At 56.3% G+C, this 25,842-nt stretch overlaps 2 protein-coding genes across 3 annotated transcripts in view; one reads left to right on the forward strand and one right to left on the reverse strand.

The window, feature by feature from the left end:
• The window catches only part of PTPA (protein phosphatase 2 phosphatase activator), a 30,385-nt gene extending 19,648 nt beyond the window's left edge, over positions 1 to 10,737 (forward strand). For both annotated transcript variants that reach the window (XM_075054642.1, XM_075054643.1), the window contains 2 exons: positions 79 to 186; positions 5,959 to 10,737. In XM_075054642.1, the coding sequence (XP_074910743.1) occupies positions 79 to 186; positions 5,959 to 6,033 (183 nt within the window). In that variant the 3' untranslated portion in view covers positions 6,034 to 10,737. The remainder of the gene's footprint in view (positions 1 to 78; positions 187 to 5,958) is intronic.
• Positions 10,738 to 20,800: 10,063 nt separating this feature from the next.
• IER5L (immediate early response 5 like) lies at positions 20,801 to 22,241 on the reverse strand. Its single transcript, XM_075054604.1, has one exon. It carries the CDS (start codon positions 21,850 to 21,852, stop codon positions 20,854 to 20,856), a length of 999 nt encoding a protein of 332 aa, XP_074910705.1. The 5' UTR covers positions 21,853 to 22,241; the 3' UTR covers positions 20,801 to 20,853.
• Between the last annotated feature and the right edge of the window lie 3,601 nt (positions 22,242 to 25,842).

Consider the following 25,842-nt stretch of genomic DNA (forward strand, 5'->3'; position numbering starts at 1 on the left):
GTGAGCGTGAGTCACTGCTGGTGCACGAGCTTCCTGGCTGGCCTGGCTCCCTCAGCCCTGCTCTCGGGTCTCTTTCAGATGAAGACGGGCCCCTTTGCTGAGCACTCCAACCAGCTCTGGAACATCAGCGCTGTGCCCTCCTGGTCCAAGGTCAACCAAGGCCTCATCCGCATGTACAAGGCAGAGGTGAGCGCTGTGCGCAGGGGGAGGCTGCTTGTCCACATGCCTCCTCCCTTCCACTTCACTGTGGGTCAGCTCTTCTCTTCTGCTGCTCCTTGGTGTGGGGGCCCCATCAAAGCCAGTTGCTACCCTGTGCTGAATGTGGCTTGGGAGCCCTTGGCAGTTTAGGTGCTGCTGGCTAGAAGGAGGCTCCAGCCTGCCTAGTGTTTGCCCCAAAAACAGTCCCAAAATGGCCATTCCTTGCAGACATGACTTTTGCCATTTCTTGTCTTCCCATAGCGTAAGTTGCAAGTCCCTGAATTAGGGCCGATGTCTTGACCTGCTTGTCCCTCTGGTCCCCGCACTGCTATTTACCAGCTGGAGGAGACTTAGTTTAAATTATCATCCCATGTTTCAAGAGCCCTAGAGCAGGCTGAATGCTTCCTACCAATCTCCCCTCACTACGAGTCTCTGTGCAGTGTGCGGGACCAGTGAGGCCACAGCTACCTCACCGGCTTGGCAGCCCTCCATCCGCCGGGGCTCTGCTGGCTGTGCCCCAGCAGGCTTTCCTGGCGAACCCTGACCTGGGGAACTGGGCAGTTTTGGCTCTCCCTTATCTCTCCTTCCTGCTCAAGCTAAACCTGAGCTTGAGGAAGCAGGACAGGAACCGCCACATCTGGGCCTCTGGAGGGAACGGCCGACAGGCCGACAGACAGCATCTCTTGCTGGGAAGGATGGGACCGTGCTGGTTCTTCAGGGAGGCACTGGCTGTGCTAAAGACGCTGGAGGAGCAGGGATGGAGCAGCTCCCTGCTGCACCCGGGGAGACTGGTGGTGCTTGAAGGAGTTAATCTTATACCCCATGGTCTCTGCTCACATCAGCCATGCTCCTGTTGCTGGGACATATGGCAGAGGCTCAGCGGGCAGCTCTACTCAGGCCTGGAGCACAAAGGGGTTAACTGTGCCGAACTCAATGTGCTCCCTCCCCCAGCCCTTCCTCTGCACTGCACATCCTGTGTTTAGGTTCCAGGCCACATACCTCTCTAATCTTCGAGGTGTCACTCCCAGGCCTGCTGGCTCCTTCCGCCCCCAGCTCAGCTTTCCTCCCGGCCTCCAAAGAGGAGAAGCGGGGCTGGGGGTCAACCCCCTCCGCTGGCTGCTCCTCAGAGGGGTGCCCTTGGGCTGCCCCTCCGGGACTGTCCCCGCTCACAGTGTGGTCACAGGGGCTGGAGACACTGTCTGCCAGGAACCCTGAGCTGGAGGCTCTGATGTGAGAGCCGGGGGTCTGCAGGAAAGACCCCAGCCCTGGGAGTGCTGTTAAAGTGAAACATGGGTCCCCTAAAACCTGGAGCCTGATCTGCTGCTGCCTCAACAGCCCTGCCTTGGTCCTTCCTTTCATTTGGACCAGTTCCTTTGCATGCTGTTTGGGTACTCCCTTGTCACCCCATGTGCCCCATGCTCTTCAGGTGCTCCTGCCTGGTGTCCTGTGTGCCCTGTGCTGTATGGTTGCTCCCACATGGGCACCACATACATGGCCGGAGGAGCTTGGCAGTGATGCGCCCACAGTGCAATGTGCATGTCCACTGATGTCTTGGGGCCACCGTGTGCTGGCAAATCTTCCTGGCCTGCTGGGGACAGCACAGCTTGGGGATCCTCTAGAGACTGGGAGATTCTCTGGCTCTTCTGGGTGCACCCCAGACATGGTCTTTTCTGGAGGCCTTGGTCTGTTTTGAATAGCAGATGACATTCTGTGTGGAAATGCTGGATCCAGTACTGGTGGGTTTCTAGAAATATCTAGAGATGTAGCTGTATCAAGGGGAGAATGCAAAAACTGCTAGGAAGCGTAACGACACAGATTTAGACTAAGGTATAGAAAACGTTGAGTCAACCAAAGCGCTTTAAATTTTTTTTTTTTTCCCTCAAAGAACATTTGTAGATCTTAAAGGACTATTCCTAAGCACGTGATCCTCATGCAGCAATGTTCTCTCCTGGCACTGCATGGTGCCCGTGTTCACCGGGATGGGCAGAGGAGAGGGGGGACTTCTGCTGAGGAGTCCACACTAGTTTTTTATATCTGCTCTGGGGAGTCTCCCACCCTGCTACTGCCTCAGCTGGTTCCTGCCTGGCTTGGGAGACGAGAGGAACATGAACATGGCAGTGTGGCTGGGCAGCGCTTTCAGTTATGGTGTGCCTGGCTGTGCAGGTTTTACCAACGTTTGCAACTAGAGGATCTCTTTGACTGATTTTCTGGGAATGACAATGTTCAGGAGTCGCTGAGGCTTCATCCTCTGAAAACTGAACCCTTCTGGGTGTTTCAGGCTAGGCATCCAGAGTCACTGCTGAAGATCTTGTCTGTCTGCTGCTGGCTCCCAGAGCAAGTTTCTGCTTGATGTACCCAGCTGTGTAGCCTTCACGGTTGCAGTCTTTCTCCAATATGCCACTGCCAACATTAGCAGAAGATAAGTGAGCCAACAGCCCCCAAGTGCTGACATGGGTCTTCGTCCAGCTCAAGGCAGGCAGCTTCTGTGGCAGAGCTCAGAGCGTGTGATAGTAAAGAGAGGGAAAGTTTGGGGTTGTGGTATTGCTTTTTGTCTGACTGGCTGAGAGCAAGATTTCCTTTTTTTTTTTTTTTTTCCTCCTCCCTTCTCCCTGCCCCTCTGATCACCCGTTGCAATTAGATCAGGTGAAATCAGACACTCCGATGGAGGCTCCAGCTCCTTAACACATCTGAGGGGGCTGAGAAGTGCTTGGTGCCGGGCAGCACTGGTGGTGACCAGGTTTTGAGTGGAAGCAGCAGCAGGGCGAAGGGGTCACTTGCTGGAAGCAGCCCAGGAAAAATCAAATGCTCACTCGCAACCTGTTCTTACTTGGTAGGAGTGGGGCAGTCCCTAGACCTGGTTCATTTAAAAAGCACTCTGGATGCTTTGTCTCTTCTCTGTCCCCTCAATAGGATGATTTCAAACAGCTGACAGAAAGCTCAGGTGCATCCATGTGGCTGGAAGCTCTAGTCTGGATCCAGGCACTCCAGGGTGCTTGCTGCAGGATCTGTGGATGGGCAGCAGACTGAAGACAATGTGTCTTCAGCTCTGTGTGTTTATGAAATCTCAAATGTGTCTATTTATAATATAAATACAATGGGTGAAGACGTGTTTGCTTGAAAGTGCAAGGGCTTTTCTTATTCTCTCCATCAAAGGCGAGTTAAGAAGTCGACAGAATAGAGTGTGGTTAAAGCAGCAGCCTTGATGTTTTTCCCCTGAGCCTGCTTTTGAGTCTCCTGACCTTTCCTTCTCTGCTGTAGTCAGTCAGGAAATACTTTCCACTGTAACTAATCTAGTCCCAGTTCCATCTTTGAAGGTTGGACTTGATGCATGAACCTACTCCCCAGTTGAGTAGTCCCAAGCAGACTTTCACTGTGATCAAGATGGTGGCAAGAAGAAAATAAGCCTGTGCCTTCCATTGAGCTAGTGTTGGCTACATCAGTTTCACCCATAAGTGATGCAAGGAGGGTCCTGTCTTTTGGCACCTCTAATAATCCAGTAAACTTGTGCTAGTCCTGCTTGATAGAGGAGAAGTTTCTCTGCTTGTCTCTTCCTGGGCTGGAGATGTATTAAGTAGAATGGATATCCATTCTTCCCACTGGTGGTAAAGTCTCTTCATCTGGACCCCAAACCAGTCTGGTCTTCCGTGGGACTCCTTGGAGCTAGTTGGGCTGACATTTCTAGCTGTCAACATCTCCAATATTCATTTCTCTTTGTTCTTCCCTCACATCACTGTTATCCAGCACTGTTTCCTCTGAGGGTTTGTCTGAATGGTTGTGCTGGGAGATGGCAGCAGCTCTGAGCATTAGGAGGCTTTGAAGGTGATGTGCCCTGATGGTCGCAGGACTTATTTCTTGGTGCCTTGCCATGAAGGCTTGTGTTTTTCTATATGGCTGTTATTCCCCAGGATTGGATATAGCCGTGCTGTACTTCCACCACCTCCAAACTTGTTTTGGCTCCAGTGTGCTTGCAGGCAGTTCAGTTGTGCTGGAACCAGTTGTCTGACCTCTGGCTCCAAAGGGATTACCATAGGCCTGGTCTTCTGAGCACAAATCCTCCTGCTTGCCCATGACGACAGCACAAGGGCAGGCTGCCTGCCTCTGCCTGTGCCCTGCCCTGGGGTGAAGAGCGGTCTGCAGCACATGACTTCTTCCCCATCCCCAGCGTTGGGATCTTCCCTGCTGCAGCAGGTTCAACTCAGCTCCATGGAGGGCACAAGGCTCCTTCTGATGGAGAGTTGTAACTACGACATGGCTCTTGCCTTCCTTAGGTAGGAAGAAACTGTGCTTCAAAGAATTGCCTGGAGGAATGAGCCGTGCATCTTGTCCCCAAGATCTGCCTTGGAGGCTGCTGGTTGCAGGCAGGAGCCGGTGTGGCCTTGACACCCTCCTGTTGCTGGGTCTGCAGCTTGTGGGGAGCTGAGCGCCTGCCTAGTGCAGCATCCAATCCACCCTGGCTCTGAGCAGATGCTGTTTGTGCCAAGGAATTGCTGGGACTAGACAGAGTCCTGTTAGTTGGTAGCTGCTGTGCTTTCATTGTATGTACCTCACATCTGTAGAATAAGACTCCCGTGAGCAGACCCATGCCTCAGCTGCGTACAAAGGAAAGGCTCTCCTCCCAAGACACAAGGCACTTGGGTTTCTTTTCTCCTCTTCGTATTGTGCTGTCTAGGGAGGGAAGAACTTGCCCCTCTGCCTTCAGCAAGGAGGTGGCCACCATCTCACTAGCCATGCCCCCAAGTCACCTGGTAGATGAGTCCCCATTGCAGCTCAGTGGGGTGGTCTATGGCCCTTGTTTAGCACAACTACTCACAACTAAAATGGATGATGTTAGTGTAGATGCAGCTGCTGTGTTGGTGTACACGTACTGCTGAGGTTTGTGTGTCTAGAGGTGAGTCTGCTCTACGCTCTCTGTGAGTTTTGGGCAGTCTGAATCTGCAGTGACTCAAAAAAACAGAGCTCTGAGTGGCTCTGCAAGGCGAGCGCTGGCAAACTTTGACGTGGTTATTGACCACAGTCACTGACCTTCCTGCCCTGGCAGGATGGTGAGTAGAAGGGGCTGTGCCTTCGCAGCCTGGGTCTCCCTGCACAGAGCCTGGGCTTAGCTGGAAGAAGCAGCTCTGAGCTAAGCTTCCTTGTAGTGGACATATGTGACTGATCTGTGATCCACACTCCCTCTATCATTACTCTGCAATGGGGGGTGGGAATTTCAGGGGTAAGGGGTTGTTGGGAAGAGGATGACGTCTTAAACTATGGCAGCAAAATCACTGGTGCTTGTCTGTCAAAGACCTGAGAATCTGGAATGCGGTTTGGGCAGCACCTTGCAGCTGCAGGATGATGCCTTGAACCCAGCGTGTGGGCACTGTCCTGAGGAGGGAGAGTCTTTTCCCGGGGGGTTTCTGCAGTTCTCAAAGTGTTTGTAGGGTGAAGCTCTTCAAAGAAATCAGCTTGAGCAAGGAGAAGTGGTGAGAGAGAAAGCTGCTGACATAAACATGCCTCTTCTGCTCATGCTCCGGGTCTGAATTTCAGCAAGCAAAATGCTCTGGCTGAAGGGAAGGGGATGGGGTTGTGAAGTGTTACTGGCCTGAGGATCCTGGCAGGAATGTGGAAGAGGAGGCATGGATCTGATCCCTCTGCCTATAGCTGAGCTGAGTGGCCACAAGCTCGCTGCCTCCTGACCACAGTGGCAGGATATAGCTCTGGCTGTGTCTGTAAGGTGGAAATGTCTCCCGAATTCACCCCTCTTTATCTCCCCTCCTGCAGTGCCTGGAGAAGTTTCCTGTGATCCAGCACTTTAAGTTCGGCAGCCTGCTCCCCATCCAGCCTGTGACGTCCTAAGGAGGCCGCAGGAGGAGTCGAGGCAGCGGAGGCGTAGCGCGGCGCTCTTCCTCCTCCCCTCACCCCCTCCTCATCACCTTGCCCGTTACACACAGCCCATTCATTCCTGCACATCCTCATCGGCAACCACAGATCCAAAGCACTCGCCGGCCTTGCACGGGAGACGGGACCCGGAGCGGCTCCTCCTGCACATCCCCAGCATGGGGGATGTCTTGCCAGCGACCAAGCCGGGGCTGTGCTTCTCCGCTCTGCTGCATCCATGGGCAGCACAACTGCTGTGTACGGCTCTGGGCATGTGAATGGGGTTTGAGTAGGGGCTGCCTTCCGGGAAGGGAGGGGATGTGGAGGGGAGGAAGGCACGTGTGTATGTGTTGGGCAGTGGTAACTGCAATTTCCCTTTTGAATTTCACTTAAGTTTCCTGTTGCTGTTTGGTTTGGGAAACCACTGTGAGGGGTGAGGTGTGAGCCTGCACGTGTCTGTAGGCAGCCACCTCTGCCTGCATGGGGAGGTCTGAAATGGGTAAAGGAAGTTGTAGGGAATGTCTGTGGGTTGCTGGAAGCCCAGGATGCCATCTCTCCCTTTTTCTGGGTAAGGAAAGCCCCCTCCCTCCATCTTTTCTGCAAGGTTCCCTGGGTCTTCCTTTCCCACTACCGCCTCTTCTCGGGTGAAGCTGGGAACCTTCTGGGCTGCAGGGGTCTGAGCTGGCTCTGGAGCTGGACACAAGGTCCCTGGAGGGACCCGGCTCTGTGGGAACAGCTATGCAAAGACACTGCTTGAGCGGCGCCTGCTCAGGCTCCCTCTTAACGGGCACAGAACCTCACATGTTCGCACACGTCCATCTCTGGGTCCAACCTGCCCTCTGCACTCCCTGTTTCCTCCTCCATGCTTTGCTGCCCTGGGGCTGGGCTGGCCTCAGTGGCACAAGGTGACCGTGGTTGCTACTGCTTGGTCATAAATTGTAGTGACAGCCCCATAGCAAAGGGATTTCCCCACGAAGCAGCATGTTCCCCTGCTCTTTTAGGGAGGCATCCCTGCAGCAAAAGCAGCATGGGGGGGCAAGCATGCAGCTTTACATGCATTTATATACTTGCGCTGGAAACAAAAAGCATAAATAGCTCAGGACAGCGGGTTATACCTGGAGAATGCTCTTTCTTTTAATCATTCCCTGCTGGTGTTGCTGTGCTGGACCTCGAGCAGAGGGACCACACTTCCAGTGCCACCAGCAGCAGCGTCTTGAAGGCAGGTGAATGAATGGAGATGTGGTCCGGATCATACCAGCAGCATCACTACGAGGGCAGAAACGGCTGGTGCTGGGTTTGAGATGAGCTGTCGTGTCCACAGGTCTTGACCAAGGTGGTCCACAGCTTCGCAGCTGGAGAGGGGATGTTTTTTCTTGGGGTTCCCAGGCCAGGTGTTGGAGGGGGGACACACGGCTCTGGGCTGGTGTTTGCTGGGGGTCGGGGGCAGCAGGGATCCTTTCTCTGGTACTCCTGTAGACCATGGAGGGGGCGGTGGTGCTGCCCCCAGCCAGGCTGCTTGGCTTTTGCTGCTGCACTGCTTTACTGTGGGGGGTGTGTGGAGGGAAAGGCCTGTTGATGAATTTTTTTTTTTTCCCACGATTTTCTTTTTGCCAGACCTACTTGCTCCCTCTTGTAAAGGTTCTTGCAGGTGCTCAGGGGAGGAAGAGCAAGAAAAGAGTAAATTAAGAGGCAGTAAAACACAGGTGTCTGCAGAGCTAAAGCTGAGCTTTCTAGCACTGCTACTGTCCAGTCTGCTCCTGGCTTGGCCCTGGGTGGAGGTGGGGGGCAAGGATCTTCTCACCTGCCTGAAACAACTCTATAAACTTGCATTTTAAATGAAAATGGAAGACTGGGGTTAAGTCTTGTTTTGCTCCAAAATGGGACATGTTTTATTTTGGCTGTCCAAACGGATCCTATCCTGGAGTGGTTCTGGAGATCTGTGTGTTGTCTGGGACTTGAGTCCATCTCCAGTAGAGCAGTTCAGCAGCCAGTGCCTAGAGCAGAGACCCCAGGCATCTCCACCTGTGCCCCCTCGTGTTGCTGCGTGGCTTTTGGCAAGCGTCACCATGCTTTAACTAGCTGTGCAGCATCTGGCTGGCAGTGGCTAAGCTAAAGCCCCTGGTTTCCCAAAGCTGTCCAAGGGTCGGGAACACATTTCTCCTGGTCATCTTATAGAAATGGGGCTTCCATGCAAGAAGATGGGTGGAAATGTTGACTTCCATGCATGGGAGGGACACCAAGAATGTGAAATACAGCCCCAAAAAAGGATGGGGAGGTGCTTCCTTCCCCTGCAGCTGCAGCCACTGCTCCCTGGGGACGGTGTCCCTGGGCTTGGGACCTGCCAAGGAGGTGGGAGGAGGCTGTCGTAGAGCTCTGTGTTTCTTGCTTGCCTGAGTCTGCACATCTGTCCTGCTAGGGATTTTTGGACTTCAAGCAGCTAATTCTTGAGTCTTATCAGCCCACTTGGTATGTGCCCCCGTTACGTGGCAGCCAGCTGCTTGCCTTCCTCTGACTCCCACCAACGTCCGTCACTGGTTCTCGGGGCTCTGCTCCTCTCCTGGTGGGTCCGCACACATAGCAGCACCCAGGGCTGCTCGATGTCCAAAGCAGCACTCCCCCATCTCCTCCTACATTGTGGTTTTAATTAAAGTCTCTGTGTTTTTGCACTGGTGACTGTGTTGGTCTCTCTTGGACTGGGGTTTGCTCCGGCTTTGGGAGCAGAGCCAGTGAAGCCGATGGCTGGAGCCTTTGGCACAGGGAAGAGGCTTTGTGGAGGCACTTGCCATGTTGGTGGTTATCTCTTGCTTGCACCAAAATTGACTTGTTATTTAACTGCATGAAGCGAGTATATCCAGTCTGTCTTTGTATCCTTCCTAGGTGTCTTTCTGTCATATAGTATGTTTGTTTTATTTATTTAACTTTTTTTGCTGTGTCCATCCCCCTCTCTCCCAGCTTGGATTTGGCAGGTAGGTGATGTGTAAAGCCTATTCCCAGGCCAGCAAATACCTCTTGAAGATCAGAGACTCTCATAACCAAAGGATGTTTGAGCCTTGTTTCTGAGGCAGGCTGAGAACTGGAACCTTTTTTTTTCAGATGTTTTTCCTGTCCTGCTGTAGGGGCTGACTCAGGACTTCCAGCTTCAGTTTAGCTCAGCAGCTTTGCTGGATTTATATAGAAAATTATACCTGGACCTTCTCATGAGCGGTTGGAGCTAGCGTAGATGTGCTTAGCAAATGCTGGTTTTCTTGTCACTGGGTTATATCTTCTCCATCAATGCAGACCAACTGTGTGAGTGCATGTTGCTAAAAGTGGCAGCAGCGTGGAGGGATGGATAGTGTGCAGAAATGTCATCTTGGATCACAGATGTTTTCTTTGAAGGCACTTGAATTCATCTTGAACGTGTCCCTTGGTGAACATGACGTGCAGTGAAGGGGAAGCAGACGTAGTGTGGGTTTCTCACCATCTTCCTGCTCAGCCCACTGACCAAGCCAGTTTTTTTAAATTCAGTTTTCCTAACTGGATCCTTTGGGGTTGCAATACATAGGCCAGTTTGTGTTTCTGGTTAACAGCTGTTGCCTTTACATGGGGCGCGTTTCGCAAATCGCTGTCAACCTTCCCCTGTCTCTTTCTTTGCAGCCCTCCTTTATAAATGATCGTTCATGGCAGCCAGTAATAAATGAAGTAAGAGTTAAGAGAAGCAGCCTCGTGCGGTGATAGTAGTAAAAGAATAAAAAATAGAACTGTTTCATGCCATTGTTGCTGTATTAACTTGTCCCTGGTGTGCGGCTCAGTTCCATTACGTAGTGCTGGGTTTCTGCTATTAAATAAACAAAGAAGTCCCCGCTGCAGGACCAGCATTTGTTGAGCAGCACAATCTGAGCTGGCAGTTTCCAGGACAAAGATGTACTTCGTACCCCAAGGAACTGGTGTTGAACCACACAAAAGCCCTGGATGCCGCAGTGTGTCCCTGCAACTGCGTTGACTTCCTTCCCCAGAAAGGGAAGGAGGCAGAAATGGGTGGGAGAAGGTGGAATTGGTGGTTAACGATAACTGCTAACGTAACCTGAACTCTTGCACTGCCACCGTGCTGGTGGGAACCTTCTACGGTTGAGAAGCTCACAGGAATTTTGATGCTGCTTCAACAAGGACTCTCCTAGCTCAGATACAGAATTTAATGGGGCTTTTGGAGGTCATTTCATGCTCTAATAGCCAGGAGGAGAGATCTTCATCCTTTAACGTTGCTCCCCTGTTGGTAGATGAGCACTCTTCCCATTGACATCGGAACAAACTTGAGCGTCCTGGGGACGGACATGTCTTTCCCTGGACTGATCTTGTAAAAAATGTGCCAAACTTCAAAATAGGATGAGCCAAATTGAAAAAGGGCTGCCTCCACATGAGATTTAGCGAGGGCTGAACCATGATGGGCATCTTCAGCTTGGAGATACGCTTGTTCTGAAGAGCACGAGGCTGTGAACAGGCTTCAGAGGTTAGAAAAGGCTTTTGAGGGGGTGGAGTGGGTGCTTCTGCTTGCTATAAAAAGCCTAGGCTTGGGAATGTCTACATCGGCTGGCTCTACGCAGGGCGTAAATACAGTTGTCACTAAAATTGGAACGAGTCACCCCCCATGTTCCCAGTTGCAACTGTAACACAGATAATAAATAACATTGAAATCCCTCATCAGAATTCGGGCTCCTTAATGCTTGGTGTGTGCAAACCCATGGAAACAGGAGTGGGGTCTTGTGGGAATGACACTGCGGGGCCCTGATCCAGCAGGCACCGAGGTGTGTGTTTAAGTCCTCCTAAGTGCATACTCACTTCCTTTTATAAAAATAGATTAAGGATGTGCTCAAGGATTTGCTGAGCCTATAAATGGAGGAAGGAGAGAAAGCAGAGGAGCAGTTCCTTGTCAGTTCTTCTGTTTCTAAGACACCTGGGAGAGAGAAACTTGAGCAGATTGCACTGCACAAGTCAGGGTGCCCAAATTCTCCATTTTGGCATGAATTCCTCCCAGTTTTATGTGTGGAAACATTTTTTTTGGAGATGGTGAGGTCTACAGTGCTGGAGTCCAGCCTGGTGAATAGTTACGTAGCTGTAGACCACTTCATGTATGCAGAGTTAATGAGGGACACCAGCACTGCGCTTCTATAGCCTTCGTGTAGACGCAACACTTTGGGTTTCAAGTGGTAATGCTGCTAAAGGAAATATATGTTGTACTATTGCTAAAGGAGCAAAGCATGGCAATGTTTCTAAGAGTCGATAATGTCCTATAATGGCTACAAACTATATAAAATTGACTGGCGTGGTGGTTAGAAAGAAATTCCAGCTAGACTGTAAGATACTGGAGTGTATTCTTTTATTGGGTACTATCTGATCACTGAAAGCAACTGCTCTGCAAAGGGTCTTACTTTTCCATGTTCAGAGCATATACCTTTAAAAATATTAGTTTAGGTATTACATATCCCCTTTGAAAAAATTCCCTTGTAGGCAAGAATAAAACTTACAAAAAGGCTGTTACAGAGATCATCAGCTCTCTATTAGATAGCTTGGAATATGCTCCACTAGCACCAGAGTTTAGTCTTCTCCAAATTACTGTAGAGGATTTGACTGTATCTTGCTGATCCATCCACATTTTAATTTCCTCTGCACGGATACATATTGCAGGATGCTGGAAATCCCCAAGCCCACTGGAGCTGCAAGACTGGATGTTTCATCCTGTAACACCAATAAAATGTTAATGCATACTAATAGCAACAGCAAAGGGGTTTATGGAGCGAGCTTGGAAGTATTTTATAATTGCCAGGGTATCTGTGTCACAGAGAATTTGGGGTTAGAGTCATCAAGTATTGCACTTTGTCAACACAGGAAAAGAAAACCCCTCAGATATACCTCAAACCTACTAATTTTTATAATTAAAGGGGGAAGATGGGAGATGAGTCCCAGGGGAGAGAGTCAAACATAAATTGCATATACATGAGAGAGCTGCCCGCTGGTTTGGATGGATTCAGAAGATGTGGGCTCAGTTGCCTACTCTACCGCAGACCCCCGCTGTAACCTAAACTAAGGACACTGCCTCAGTTTCCCACCTGGTGACCAAGAGTAAAAGCACTCTCCTACTTTATAAACCCAGTAAATCTGGGCATGAGGTGACAGAAATACATCAGTAACATGAAATCCAGAGAGCTGGGGCATGGGTTGGCTTCTCTGCACATTGCACTGCCTGGCTGGAGCATCTCATGACTTCTAACAGCTCCTCGTGTTTCCACTCAGTCCAGCCTGGTGGTGTGGTCCTGTTTACTGCAACCTAAGATACCAAAAAAAAAAAAGAAAAAAAAAAAGACAAATTTGAAATTGGGGGCAGAGGGACCAGGTTTCCCCCATCTTGCAGAATTTCCACGAGCTGCTCTTGCTGGAGCTGCCAGCCTTTGGTTGCATCCCTCATCCTGCCTGTCCTGAACATGCATCTCTGAGATGCTCCAGCTGGTGTTGAAGGACCGTGGGACAAATAAAGTAGCAGCGAGGCTGTGGAGATGGTGCCCCATTAGAAGCACCATGCCAGGAACCGCTGATCCGCTCCGGCTGGCAGTCGGCTCCGCCGTTTCTCACGCTGGACCGGAGCACGTGGTCTCCGTGGTCCATGGGCAGAAGGGGAAGAGCCTGGATGACCACAGCGCTGCTTGTTTTAATAGATGTGCTCCAAAACCTGGGGATTTTCCAGAGTCAACAGATTCCAAGCCAAGGTATAAGCCAGAGGCATTGCCTAACCCAGCAGGCACCGGAGGGCCAAGCTGAAGAAGCTCTGCATGTAAATGCTCCTTAAACAATGTTAGGCTGAGTTAATCCAGCGGTAGCTCCAGGGGGACAAACTGAAGGCTCAATCCTCCCCCTTATCTCTCCTTGTCACCAAGCCGGAGGACCGAGCCCAGCACACAGCGCTGCAGAGCCTGGGATGTTCGCGTCCTGGCTTTTGGGGCTTTTTAACCATGTTCTCGCCTCTGGTTCGTATGGGAGTGGAAGAGCCGGGATGTTTGTGGTGTTGCGGGGACCACAAGCATGGCCTTTGCTGGGAGCAGATGGAGGAGAGCAGCTGTGGAGCCTGGACCTGGGGGTTGTCCTCTGGACCTGGGGGTTGTCCTCTGGCCCTGAGAGTCCTCCTGGCTTTTGTGGCATCTGTAGGACCACACTCAGGGTGCCGCTTTGCCCCTGCACAGGGCCATCCCGCATCCCGACCCGAGCCCTGCTGGAAGCCATCTGCAAAGCTTTCCCTTGCCTTACACCAGCATGGGGCTGATGAGGGTGAAGCCTGTCACTTCACGCAAGGATTTTGGGCTGGCGTTTGCTCTCCTGCACCAAAGCAAATGAAACAGTGGGTTTCTGAAACGCCGATCTCCGAGCTGTGCGTCCAACAAGCCCTGGCTCTTTGCTAGTGGGGAGTTCATAGGAATATCCCTGAATCCTGAGCACCCTGACACCCCAGCACCCCGTTTGGAAATGGAGCAGGAGCAGGTTCCTGTTTGGGGTGTGCAGCCCCAAATGCTGCTGAGCGTGTGTGCTAACGCCGGCAGCACCAGGCAGGGTGCAGGCAGCACCAGGTTGTGCGCGGCAGCCGCTGCAGGCAGCCGTGGCGAGGAGGAGAAGTGGGCACGGGCACGGCACGTCGTGGTGGTGTTTTGTTCATCCTCACTAGGGAGCGGAGGAGAAACAAAAGCTGGAGCAGCGCAGGGCACCAGGCTGGCTGGGTGAGGAGGAGAAAAAAAAAAAAATAATTGTGCAGAATTTCATCGGGGAGCTTGAAAAGAGGCATTTTTGTGAACAAATAGTCGCCTCTCGGAGCAGAACTTCCCCGTCTCCAATTTCAAAATTCTGTTCACATCAACATCTACTTTCATGTTGTAAAACCTGGGGAAAAAGGGAAAAAAAGCAGCTTCACACATTTCAATGCAAAAGCCTCATTTTGGTGAGGAAAAGGAGGGGAAAGCACTCTTTGGTGGTAGTTTATACAAAAAGCAACCCCCAAAATGAAAGTGTGGAAATACTCAGGGACCCAAGGCAGGTGTGGCTGCCCTCAAGCCTGCGGCTGCTCTTGCCCGTGCCGGGCTGAGCCCAAGCAGGGCCATGAAGCGGCTGCTGGAGTCCAGCCCCAAGCTTAAAAGACATGAGTTTTCACTTTACCCCACTTGGGGAGAATGAAAAGCCCATTTGGTCGGGACCGACTTCAGAAGTGCCTCTGGCTTTGCACTGCAGCCACGGTCCCCATTTCCCACATCAGAAAGGTGCAGGAGGAGGGTAGCAAGGAGCAGGGATGGTCCACAGCAGCATCCTGGGTGTCTCATGGGGGTTTCATCACTCCAGGGAAAGCCCTTTCTCCTCCTCTGGGCAGTAGCACATACGGGGTTAATGCTCTGCCTCGTCCCTGCAGGTGTGGGGATAAGAGCAGGGTTTGGTGGGGTTTTCCCCTTCTTTGTTCCTCTCCTTCCTCTATAGGACCTGGAGTCAGTCAGTGCCCTCCCTGAGGAAGAGGAGCCAGCCTCTGCCTCTGGGCTTGGCTGGCTCCTTCTCTCCATGCCAACCTCCCCGTGCTGTTTGGCATCGGGCAAGATCCTGGATGAAGGTCGTGGCTGTCTTGCCTGCCTGGCACAGAAACCCCAGAGAGCAGCTCAGCTGGAAATGCCTTTTGCCCTGAGAAGCAGCTGGAAAAGCACTCAGCCTCCGAGGGTCTCGGCCAGTGGTGCTGCAAACCTGCCCCAGGTCCTTCTGTGGGGGGACCAGGACCACGATGGGCAGCGCAGCCTCCTCGCCCAGGGCCAGCAGTGATGCTGGGGGGAACTGGTGCCCAGGAGAGCAGGTAAGCCCACTGCTGGCTTATGGATTTTGCTTGGCTGAGCTGTGGAGATGTTAGCAGCTGGGTTTCCCCATTTCCCAGCTTGTGGGGGTAGCAGGTCCTTCTCTGGAGACACCTCGTTGGGTTTATGTGGTGGAAAGGTGGCTGAGGGGGTCTGTGTGCCCCTGCTTTCCTGCAGGGACCTGCCCAGCTTGTGTCTCTGTGGTGCCAGCAAACCCCCAAAGCATCCGGCGGTGGCATCTTTCGAATGCTGGGGGAGGCTTTTCTTCTCCGCGATACTCGTGCGTCGATGGTGGCAGCGGTGTGTTGCTGAGATGGCTGCTTAGTGCTCAGCGTCTGCTGCTTCTGTGCCAAGTGCTTTTTACTCTAATTTTTCTATCGTATTGTTTTTGCTCTTAGATATAAGGGACAGCATCTTCTGTCACACAACAGCCTCCTCTTAACTTTCCCAACGTGCGCTGGTAAACCCAGGGTAGGCTTAACTCAAGGAGCAACATTAATCATCAAATCTATAAGCAGGCTATAGAAAGGCCAAGTGTGAATAATTACTGCTCAGATGCTAATTACCCAGGCCTAGACCAAACCCAACATATTAAACACACCGCTAACAGGAGTGGCCTCTCGACCACGTTGCTGTGTCCTCCATAGCTCTCCTACTGCTCTCTCTGCAGGGGACGACGCCAAACATCTGCTAACACGTGCAGATCCCAAAATATACTTCTGCTCATTCGTATTTGAGCAGGGGAGATGAGATGGGAGGGATCTGACTCACAGCCGACAGATTGAAGGACGGCCAGGTCCTGCACTGGGACCGGCAGAGCACAAAGTTGCTCTTCTGGGGACGTGCTGCTGGGACTGGGTGCAGTCTCATTCTTGCTGCTCGTGGTTGAGGACATCAAGCAGCTCCATCTGTGGGTCAGCACCTGGGAAACAGTGCCTAGCTCGTGGTGCAAGGGTGGGTTTTCCTTGGGTGGGTGCCCAACCCCTCCCAGGAGAGCTGGGGGCAGAGCTGGGCTGGCAGCCTGGGAGGTGAGAGGGGTCAGTTCTCCATCACCGTGTCCATCCTCGTCCCTCCTGGTGTGGAGGGACTTGCTGGGTGTGCAGCGATGTCCTCTCCCAGGCTGAGCCCCTCCAGTGGCACAAGGACCTGGCCGGGCTGTTGGCTTTGGCACTGGATTTGACGCACGACCTCCTAATGCCAGACCTGAGCCCTCCAAACGCCCGTGGGGTGTTGCTGGTGCTGGGCAGAGCCCCATGACCGGTGGGTGCTGGCGACTGCGCTGACCCTCTGCTGTCAGTGAGCCCAGCCCAGCCCTGCAGCCACCTCTGTGATTGCCTCCACGTCGGAGAAATAAAGGCGAGAGCTGTGCCGGACCCTCCTGGGCTCTGCAGGCAGCTGCCAGCTGCTTTCTGCCCTTCCTGCCTGCTCTGCTGAGGGCAGCTCCTGGGGAAAGCCGGGTGGGCTCAGGCGCTGCACCAGCTTCAGGTTGAATTTCTGCCTCTGTTACCGGAGGCAGCATCTCTCCGCGGGGCAGGGTGTCTCTTCCCCCAAACCAAGGGGGTTCAGCAGAGTGACACTGAGGACACCCCAAGAACTGGATCTGCCCGTGGAGAGCATTTTGCGCGGTGAAGGGAAGGCCACAGCTGTCTCACAGCTGGCAGAGCGAGCGGTGTGTGCGGGGAGGCGATTCCCTCTGCCGTGGCTTGGTGCAGGACCCCCCACCTCCCACCTCCCCCAGGTCTGCGCCCGCCAAACTCCACCAGCCCCCTCCGTGCCTTGCTCTGCTCCAGGGCTGCCGGGCACAAAATCCTGGTGATGCCCATTCACCCCCATCCAAGGGGGCACTAGCAGAAGAGAGGACACGGAAGGATTTTTAGGTTCAAACTCTTCGGCATCGGCAAATGGCAGCGCTAAGGTCGGGCAGCGCTGGGGCACGTTGAACTGTGCTGGGGGGCAGATCTGGGATGGGGACGGGCGCTGATATGGGAGCAGAGCTCACGGCTGGGCTGGGGGGGGTCTGGCGGTGGAAGCTGAGCTCCCCCAGACTTTGGGACCTCCACCCTGCTCCAGCCCATCTGTTCAGCATCTCTCAGCGGAGATAGGGACCCGAGGGGTGGGGGGGTCAAGGCGATGGGTGCCTACCGGCATGTGCGGGGGGCACAGCCCCCTTCCCTGGGAGCGCCCAGGTGGTTCAACCGAGTTGTGAAGGGATCAAAACATTTTGTGCCTGGAGGACAAGGAGCGTGTGCGAGAGTGAGGATGGGCTTGTGTTGGGGGGTGCAACCTTCCCCTGTCACCTCCCTTCTAGCCTGAATGCTTCTGCCATCATGATTAATTTATCAGGTACTTATGAATATGCAGATGAGACTCTGGTTTCCAGGCTCTGCTTTCAGGAGAGAGGCTGTGTGATGGGCTTTCTGCTGCTGCTGCCTTCGTAAGAAGAGAAATGTCATGTACCAGGGTTTAAAATAAATAAATAACTGCGCCGCCGAGAGCGTCTGAGTCTCTGCGGCTCTGTGGAGCTGTGGGATCTCCTCATTCCTCAGTGTCAGGGATTTTTATGAGTGTCCCTATGGCATATGCACCCCGTCTCCCCGACCCTGCGTGGTTACCGGTGATGCAGAGGCGTCTTTGCCAATTCCAGCCTTTGAAACCTTGACTGAAGCCCCAGAAACTGCTACCATGAGTGGGGGTGAGGGCTGGCTCCCCCCGGGAGAGGGGACGTTCAGAGGGATGGGTGTGCCTGGGGTGGTCGAGTCCTGCAGGAACGGGGGATTCTCCTGGTGATGGTCTCTTTACCACTGGAAACCCCAAGGTCTGGGAGACAGGGAGCGGTTTGGGAGGCTGATGAGTGCATGCAGGTGGCTGTTTGGCTAAAGCAAGCTCTGTCCCTCTCTGGCTGGGCTGTGTGATGGAGAGCTGCGGGGCAGGGGCTCTTTCAGGTTTGGGATTCAGCACCCAGCTGTGCTGACCTGTAAGCATCTGCAGAAGTACCTGGTTTTTAAAACTTCCCCCAAATACTGTGTGCAGCAGCCAAGGCTATGCATGCGGGAGATAATCCCACTGCTGGGGCCTCTCTCCAGCCTCCTCCATGCTGGGGAGCTGTGATTCCCGGGGCAGGGGAGCAGGATGGGGCCGGGTGAGGCTTTGGGGCTGCCCTGGGTTCCCCACCCCGGGGCCTGGAGCAGGGAGATGGCTTCTCCCCAGTCCACAGGTGCATCTCCCTTGCTCAAAGCATCCAACTCCCGAGCCTCACAGAGCGTTTGCGTGCTCAGCGGTGCTCCCGCCAGTGCTGCTGCGCCTGGACAGGGGTTTTCTATTTTAAATTTTACTTTATTTTCTGGGGCTCACTGGAGGAGCAGCAGGAAGAAGGGAGCGTGGCTCAGCCCCCGCAGCGGGCTCCTGCTTCCTAAGCAGGACGGGGCTACCCCGGGGGGTAGCAGCATCGGGACCGGGAGCAGCGCGGCAGCCCCTTGTCCCGCAGTGGGGTCGGGGCCGCGTTTGTGTCCGTGTCCCCCCCCCCACGCCAGCCCCAGCCGGGCGCTGCGGCTCCCGCGGCGGTCGCCAGGGGGCGCTATAGTGGCGGAGCGCTGCGCGGAGCGGGGGGAGCGCTCCGCGGCTCGGCGCGGCTGCGGCTGGAACGCCCTCGCGGAGCGGCACCCCCCCCCCCCCCCCCGCTTTAACACCCCCCTCCCGGCTCCGCAATTCCATTTTTAGGGCTTCTCTCTCTTCGGGAGAAGGGAAGGTTGCGCTCCCGCGGGGATGCGCGGAGCTGGGGAGGGGGTTTTGTCCGTGTGTGGGTTTGGGGATGCTCGGGGAGGGTCGTGGGGGGGTGGAGGGGGGGGGGCAGAGGAGCGGCGCCAGCTGCGGGTTTTGCGCTGGATGCTGGGAAGTGCGCGTTTTGCACGGGTTTAAAAAAAAAACAACAAAACAATTCTCCCCCCGCCCCGAGGTGGGCCGGGGGTGGGGGAGGAGCGCCCCCGGCTTCGTTCGTGTGGTGTAAAGGAGAGGAGGGGAAAAAAAAAAAATACACAAAAAGGGGGGGGCAAAAAAAAAAAAAAAAAAAAAAAAAGGAAAAACCCGCACGCACCACCCAGCGGCCCCGCGCGGTGATAACAAACTCCAACTTAAAAAAAACTTCCCGAGCCCATCGGGGGACGCGGAGGAGCGCGGAGGCGGCGGCGCTGCCCAGGTGCCGGGGGCGGCCGGGCCGCGGAGCCCCGCGCAGGTAGGGGCAGGGCCGGGGGGTGCTGCCGGCTCCCCCCGCCCAGGGAAGCGGGGAGGGGACGGGAGCCCCGGCCCCTTCCCCACCTGGGACTTCGCCGTGCGTGGCACCTCCAGAGCTAAGGGGGGGTGTGTGGGGGGGTTTGTTGTCTCCTGTCAGCTGGGGGGGGCGGCGGCGGGGGGGGGCGAGGGTGAAACTGGATGGTGCTGGGGAGGGGACAAAGGGGGTTTGGCCGGCGGGGGGGGTCGGAGCGTCCGCAAAGGCTCCCCGGTGCAGAGGGGAAGCGGCGGCTCAGGAGAGGGGTGTCCGAAGGCTGCGGTGTGAAGGCAAGCGAAGGCACAGCAACTTTTATAATCGACTTTTTATTAAGATTATAAATTTAAACAAATCTGAACAGTTTTACCCGGTGATATACAATTCCATATGCACAAAAATACAGGCTTACAAACAAAGAAAAAGGAGGAAAAAAAAAAAAAAAAAGACCCCAACAGACCGTTTGGCAAAGCATCCTCAGTTATACATACTGCTGATACCGTGAAGTTAAGAGTGGGCAGGCTGCAAAAAAAACGAGTGGGGGGACGACCAGAAAACCCACCTTTTTACAACAAAAGGTTTTTCTTTTTTTAAAAAAAAAGATATATAAAAAAATCAAGAGACTCTACAGGAGACAGATCTCTTCACAAGACCAAACAATGCTGGTTTTATGATTGGGAAGGCTGAAACCAGAACAGTTGAACTTAAGGAAAAAAAAAAAGGGGGGGAAAAAAAAAGAGAGTGAGAGACCCGACACAGCACACCGGAGACGTGAGTAGTGTTACACGGTTACCTGCGGCATCACAAACACACACCGAGGCGGAGGCTCCGGGCTGCCGGGGGCGGCTCGTCCCCTCCCCGGCGCGGCGGGGAGCAGCCCGGAGGGACCCCCGGCCCCTGCTTTACCCCCTACTCCCCCCCCCCAACCCCGCACACACACACACACACACCCCTCCCCTAAATTTCAGCTCTCGTAACCCTCCAGCTTTACCCTGGCACAAGCGGTGGGAAGGAGAAGTCACATCGCACACGTTTCTTCTGGGAGGAAAGTTGAAATGTTTTCATTCCTGCGCCCCCCCCCCTTTTTTTTTTTCTTTCTTTTAAATACCTAAAGAAACGCACAAAAGCCAACCGGCAGCGGCTGCTTTTTCCCCTCCCCGTACCCCAAAACCAACGGAGCCGGGGGCGGAGGGACCCCGCTGGGCGGGGAGGGGGCCGGGGTCTCTCCCCGCCGCGGGGTCCCGGGGCCGGGGCCCGGCTCTCACGTGGCGCTTCCCCGCCGCCAGCACCGGCCCCGGGAAACCCGCCGCGAAGAGAACCCGAGCGGACACAAAGAGGATTATTTAAATAGGTGCTTCGTTGTTGTTTTTTTGTTGTTGTTGTTGTTTTGTTTCCGTTTGCTTATTTTTTGTTGTTTTTTTTCTCTCTCTCTCTCTCATCTCTGCAAAAATAAAGTCCCAAGATCTTAGATTTTTTTTTCTTTATTGTACAATTTATAAAACACTAGCGTGGCTCTGCCCTCCCACCTCCCCTGCGCACCCCTCGGCACCCCCCACCCCCCCTCCCCTCGCCCCAACCCCCCCCTCCCCTCCTTTGTTTCAGGGTTCCCCCCCCCTCCGGAACCGCTGTCCCTCGGATCGCACCCCCGTTTTGCAAACACGCACACACCCGCCCCCCCCCCCTTTTGCTCCCCGCTCCTGTCTAAAACGCGACGATGGCCCGAGTCCAGGCTCCCAGGCTCGCCAGCGCCTGCTTGCTGCACAGCTGCCCGTTGAGGGGCTGCTCCGAGTCCGCCTGCTGCCGGCTCACCAGCCCCGTGAAACCGGAGCCGAAGATGGAGATCAAGTTGGAGATGTTGGAAGAGTCCTGGGGGTGCTCGGCGCTGTACTCCTCGAAACGGGCGCGTTTGGTGCACGGGGCGAAGGGGGGGCCGCCCGCCACCCCGCCTCCCCCCGGCTCCCCTTCCTCCACCCCCTCCTCTTCCTCCTCCTGCCCCGGGTAATACTTGCGCTTGGTGCCCGGCGTGGGCGGCGGGGAAGCGAGCCCCGGTGCCGGTTGGCAGCAGCAGGGGCACTGCGAGCAGCAGTCCTGGTGCAAGTACCCGTTCTCCACCGTGGTCACGACGTGAGTGTCCAAATCCAGCACCGTGGTGCGGCTGCTACAGTGCGGCGCCCCGCCGCTCCCGAAGTCACAGCCGGCGGCGTAGAGCAGCCCTGGGGGCGCGCTGCTGCCACCGCCACCGCCGGGACCGGCGCTACCGGCGGCCCGGTAAAAGCCCGGGGACGAGTCTCTGCAGGGCGCTCGCTGCAGCTCCGGGGGCGCCGCGCACACCGGCACCTCCAGCAGCTCCGCACCGCCCCGCGCCGCCGCGCAGCTCCGCGCCTCGCGGTCCTGCGTGTCGGCGGGCAGCGGGAGCGCCGCCAGCTCCGGCGGGGCGGCGGCGGCGGCGGGCGGCGGGCAGGCGGGCATGGCGAGGAGCGGAGCGCCGTCGGGGTAGTGCTGCTGGCGGCGGTAGAGCTCGGCGTAGCGCTCGCTCAGGTAGAGCTGCCGGGCGTTGCGGAGCACATAGGAGACGAGCAGGTTCTTGTGGAGCTTGATGCCGCCTCGCTGCGTGCGGGAGCTGTGGATCTTCCGCAGGGAAATACTGATCAAACTCTGCGCATCGAGGGTGCACTCCATCCTCCTCCGGCCCCTCAGCATCTGCTCTCGCCACCCGCGCAGCCAGGCACCCCGGGCCGCATCCACACGGCAACCGGGAGGGTGCGGAGGGTCGCAAAAAAGGAGGATAAAGAGGCGGGGGGGGGGGGAGGGAAGGGAAAAAGAAGGGGAGGGGGGGGAAGGGGAAGGGGGGGAAGAGCCTGAGGTCGCTGGAGAGCGGAGGGGAAAGGAGGAGGGGGGGGAAATACAGAGGGGTGTCTTCAGGGGGCGGCCAGCGGCGGGAGCAGAGCGGGCATCGCCGTGCGCGCCGGTGGCTCCCGCTGCTGCCGCTGCCGCTGCTGCTGCTGGCCGCTGCCGCGCTCCGTGCAGGCAACGGCGCGTGCAGGCAGCGCCACCAGCGCCGCGCGCGCCCCCGCCCTCCCCGCGCGGCGCCGCCCCCGCCCGCCTGCCCGCCCTGCCTCCCTCCCCGCGCGCGCGCGCGCCTGCCCCGCCCCCTCTCTCCCTCCGCCCCGCCCCCTGCCCCTCCCCTCCTTCCCTCCCTCCCCCCGCCGGCCGGTACCTGTCGCGCAGCGGCACTGAGCGCCCGCCCGCCCAGCCCCCGCCTTTTATAGCACCGCGCCGGCCCCGCCCCGCCCTCCCGGCGCGCCTGGCCAACGGGGCGGCGGCGGGCGGCCTGACGGGCGGCCGCGGCGGCCAATAGGAGCGAGGCGGGCCCCTCGCGCCGTTCAAATGCTGACAGGCGCGGCGCGGCCCAGGAGGGCGGCGGGGACCCGGCGGGGGGCTCGGCCGGGCCGGGCGGGGGGCGGCGGCGGCGGGCTGGCCTACGGGTAGCTCGCCGGAGCGGCGGTGGGGCCGGGGCGCCGCCTCCCTGCGCCGCTCCCCTCAGCACAGGTGAGCGGGGGGCGGCTCCCGCCCCGGTGGGCGGCCCCCAGCAGCCGTGAGGGCGGGGGTGTCCCCCCCCTCCTCCTCCCTCCCGGGTTCGCGGTACGGGCCGCCCCGCTCCGCTCTCTGGGGGGCACCGGGCCCCCTGCACCTCCCTCTCTGCGACACCCCCGGGGGCGCTGTCTTATCCCCAGCACCCTTAGTGGTACCGGCACCCCCCCCCACCCCCGGCTGGACGCAGCCCCTTGCCCCCCTCCTCCCCAGACCCCGGTGCATCCCCCCTCCGCTTTGGGCTTCCCCAGCCCTGCAGCCTTAAAGGATGAGAAGAGCTCAGGACACCTCAGTACTGCTGGTTCCCCCCTCGCCCCGGCAGGGAGACCCCCTTCTCCTGCTTTGCAAGCTCTCACCTTCACCCCACAGCCGGCAGAGAAGAGCCAGAGGTTCCCCCCCCCTGCGTGGGAGCAAGGAGCGTGCACCAGCCCCCATCGCACCTGGTTTTCCCCCAAAGTGGGAGCAGGTCGGTGCACGGGTTGTTGCTAATTAAGGTCTCCCATCCCACCTTGTTGCACACAGCGGTCTTGAATCTGCAGGGTGGCGTGGGTGGGTGGGGGGACACCTTGCTCCAACAGGTGCCCCCTCAGGGTGCATGCGATGGGAGGGGTCCGGGCAGGCGCTTCTGGGATGGATGGATGGGGTTTGGGGGGTGCAGGGGGTCAGGGCTGCCCCCGTAGTCGTTGGTCTAAAGGACCTGGCCACCGAGGGATCCAGCCATCTGCCTGGGGAGCAGCAGTACTCAGGGAAGCTGGTGTCACTGCAGAGGAGCAGCCCTTGGCCAACAGGTAAGAGCTGGAGGTAGGCGTGTAGCTGGGGGGGCTCGGAGCAGGGGGCTGCAGCGTCTTGGTGGGAAAAGGAGCAGTGAGCTGGGGAGCCCGGGAGGGACCGCAGTGGTGGGGCAACGGGAGCTACAAAGCTGCTTCTGAAACAGCATCTTCTGTAGAAAGCAGAAGGCATGGGAGAGAGGAGGGGGTTTCCCCCACTGACTGCGGAGGTTCCTCATGCTGGGTGCCTGCTTTGGGGGACGTGCTAGTGTGCATACCTTAGCAGTGACTACAGGCAGCCTTGTATCTGCAGGTTGTAGAGAGTCCACCGGATAGCAAACCGCCGACGCTCCCACCGATGCAGCGCAACCACCAAACCGCAGGGGCAGTCGTGCAAGGTCGTCATTGGACTCATCAGCTTTGGGGACACCGTGCAAAGCCCGGGGCTGTGGGGGCATGCTCGGAGGGCTGGGGGCTTTGCTTGCTTCCTGGCCTGGCTGGACTTCACTGGCTCAGCTCACTTGTGTGTTCTGTCCAAGGGAATGGGAGCAGGCCCAGCTCCACGGAGGATTTTTCTCCATGTGGAAGGGTGCTTGGGACAGCAGTGGGGCTGGGGCAGCTCGTTGCCCCCTGAGCGGCAGCTGGCTAGGTCCTCCTTGCTTGTGCAACCTTGCTTGTGGAGCAACCTTCTCCACAATCTGCCCTCAGTCACGCAAACCGGGGTGAATGACACTGTGCATTCCCAAGCTCTTGTAGGATGCTCTTGACCCACTTTCCTTGTTCATAATGTGAAAAATAATCACAAGCCTGTCCAGAGGGTGGCTGTAGCTCGAGGTGGTGGATATGGGCAGCATTGGAGATGGGGGATTGTGCTGTATCCTTCCTGTCCTCCACCACTCTCTCTCCCTTGCAGTCCTTCCTGCAGGTTGGCTTTTCCAAGCCTGTGGCTGTACTGCAGCTGGAGATCCAGGAGGTGATACCCGGAGCTGGTCTGTGCAGATAATATGGGGTGCAGCAGGGCTGGGGTTTGGGGCACATAGCTTGGGACCAGTGCTGAGCTTTGGGTGTTTTGGTGGCTGGAGCCAGGACTCGCTCCTGGTCAGCAAGATCAAAGGCTCTGTCCTTGCAGGGTGTTGTCATTGGTGCTTGTGGACTGAGCCCCAGCTGTGGCTCTGCAGTGTTTTCTGTGGCCTCCTGGGCACTGGGGAACCAGGGCAGCAAGTGCTGTTGCTGCCAGCCCGTGCCACATCTTCCACCCAGCCAGTGCAGGCAGCGATTGCCTCTCTTGCTCAGCTGACATTTGCTGCTCTCTGGCCCATCTCCAGCTGTAAAACTCCAGCCTAGGTGGTCCAGGCTAAGAGCCTGAATTGCCCATCGGCTGGCTGCTATGGGGTGGCTTGGGCAGTGCAGATGGTGCCAGCCTCAAAGCATCGCTCTGGCAGACTTCCTTCACCTCGAGTTCCTGCTCACCATCCCGCCTCAGCTCAGACTTGCAATGTGGCCTCGGGATGCTGCCCAGCACTGGCCCTTTGCTCTTTAATCATCGCTAGCCTTGGGTCATGGCTTTAAGTGAAGGGTCAGGTGGACTTTGCAGGGCCCTGCCTGCAGGGGTGCCGGGTTTATGTAGGTGCAGAGGGCCTTGCAGAGGGTGGTGCATCCTCGAGGCTGTTTGGGCATCGTGGGGCAAGCCTGACAGGGGAGATGCTGCTGTCTCTGCTTGTCAGAGAAGTGCCCTCTGCTGTAGCTGCCTGAGAAGCTTTGTGGCACCAGGAAAACCCAAGAGCACAGCAGGATTCTCTAGGAGATGAAGATGGAATTAAAACTTTAATCTTATTTAGACTTTGGGTAATTAATATAAAGGCTATAAAACATGGGCCTGATCCTCACGCTGACTGCCGGGCACCGCGCTGTGGCTGGCGATGCTGGCGGTGGCTGCAGGCTGCCTCTCCTTCCCGGCTGGCTCTCCTGGCGGGTGCGAGTGTTTTGTTTGCAGACACGGTGGCTTTAATCCTGGAGCTGGGACGGGCTGCGCACTGTGAAAGCTGTGCTGCTTCAGTTTGGCCTGTGGACTCCAAAATCTCCCAGAGGCAGGAATCTGGCTGATACCTGTCTTGGCACATGACTGTAAGCTCTGCTTTTCTAAAAGAGGATAACGAGTCCTGTCCGTTTCCTGGCTCTGCAGTGGCAAGCTGGGGCAGGATGGGTTGGTTTGGTGCTTGCCTTTCCCAGGAAAATCTCTGTGTCCTGTCCAGCATCCCTATGCCCTGGTCTCCGCTGGGGTTTGTGTGCCCTTCCCATGAGAAAGGGCCCTAAGGACCCTACTGCTGTAGGG

This window comes from Buteo buteo, chromosome 23 (assembly GCF_964188355.1).
Source record: "Buteo buteo chromosome 23, bButBut1.hap1.1, whole genome shotgun sequence".
Lineage (NCBI taxonomy): Eukaryota > Metazoa > Chordata > Aves > Accipitriformes > Accipitridae > Buteo > Buteo buteo.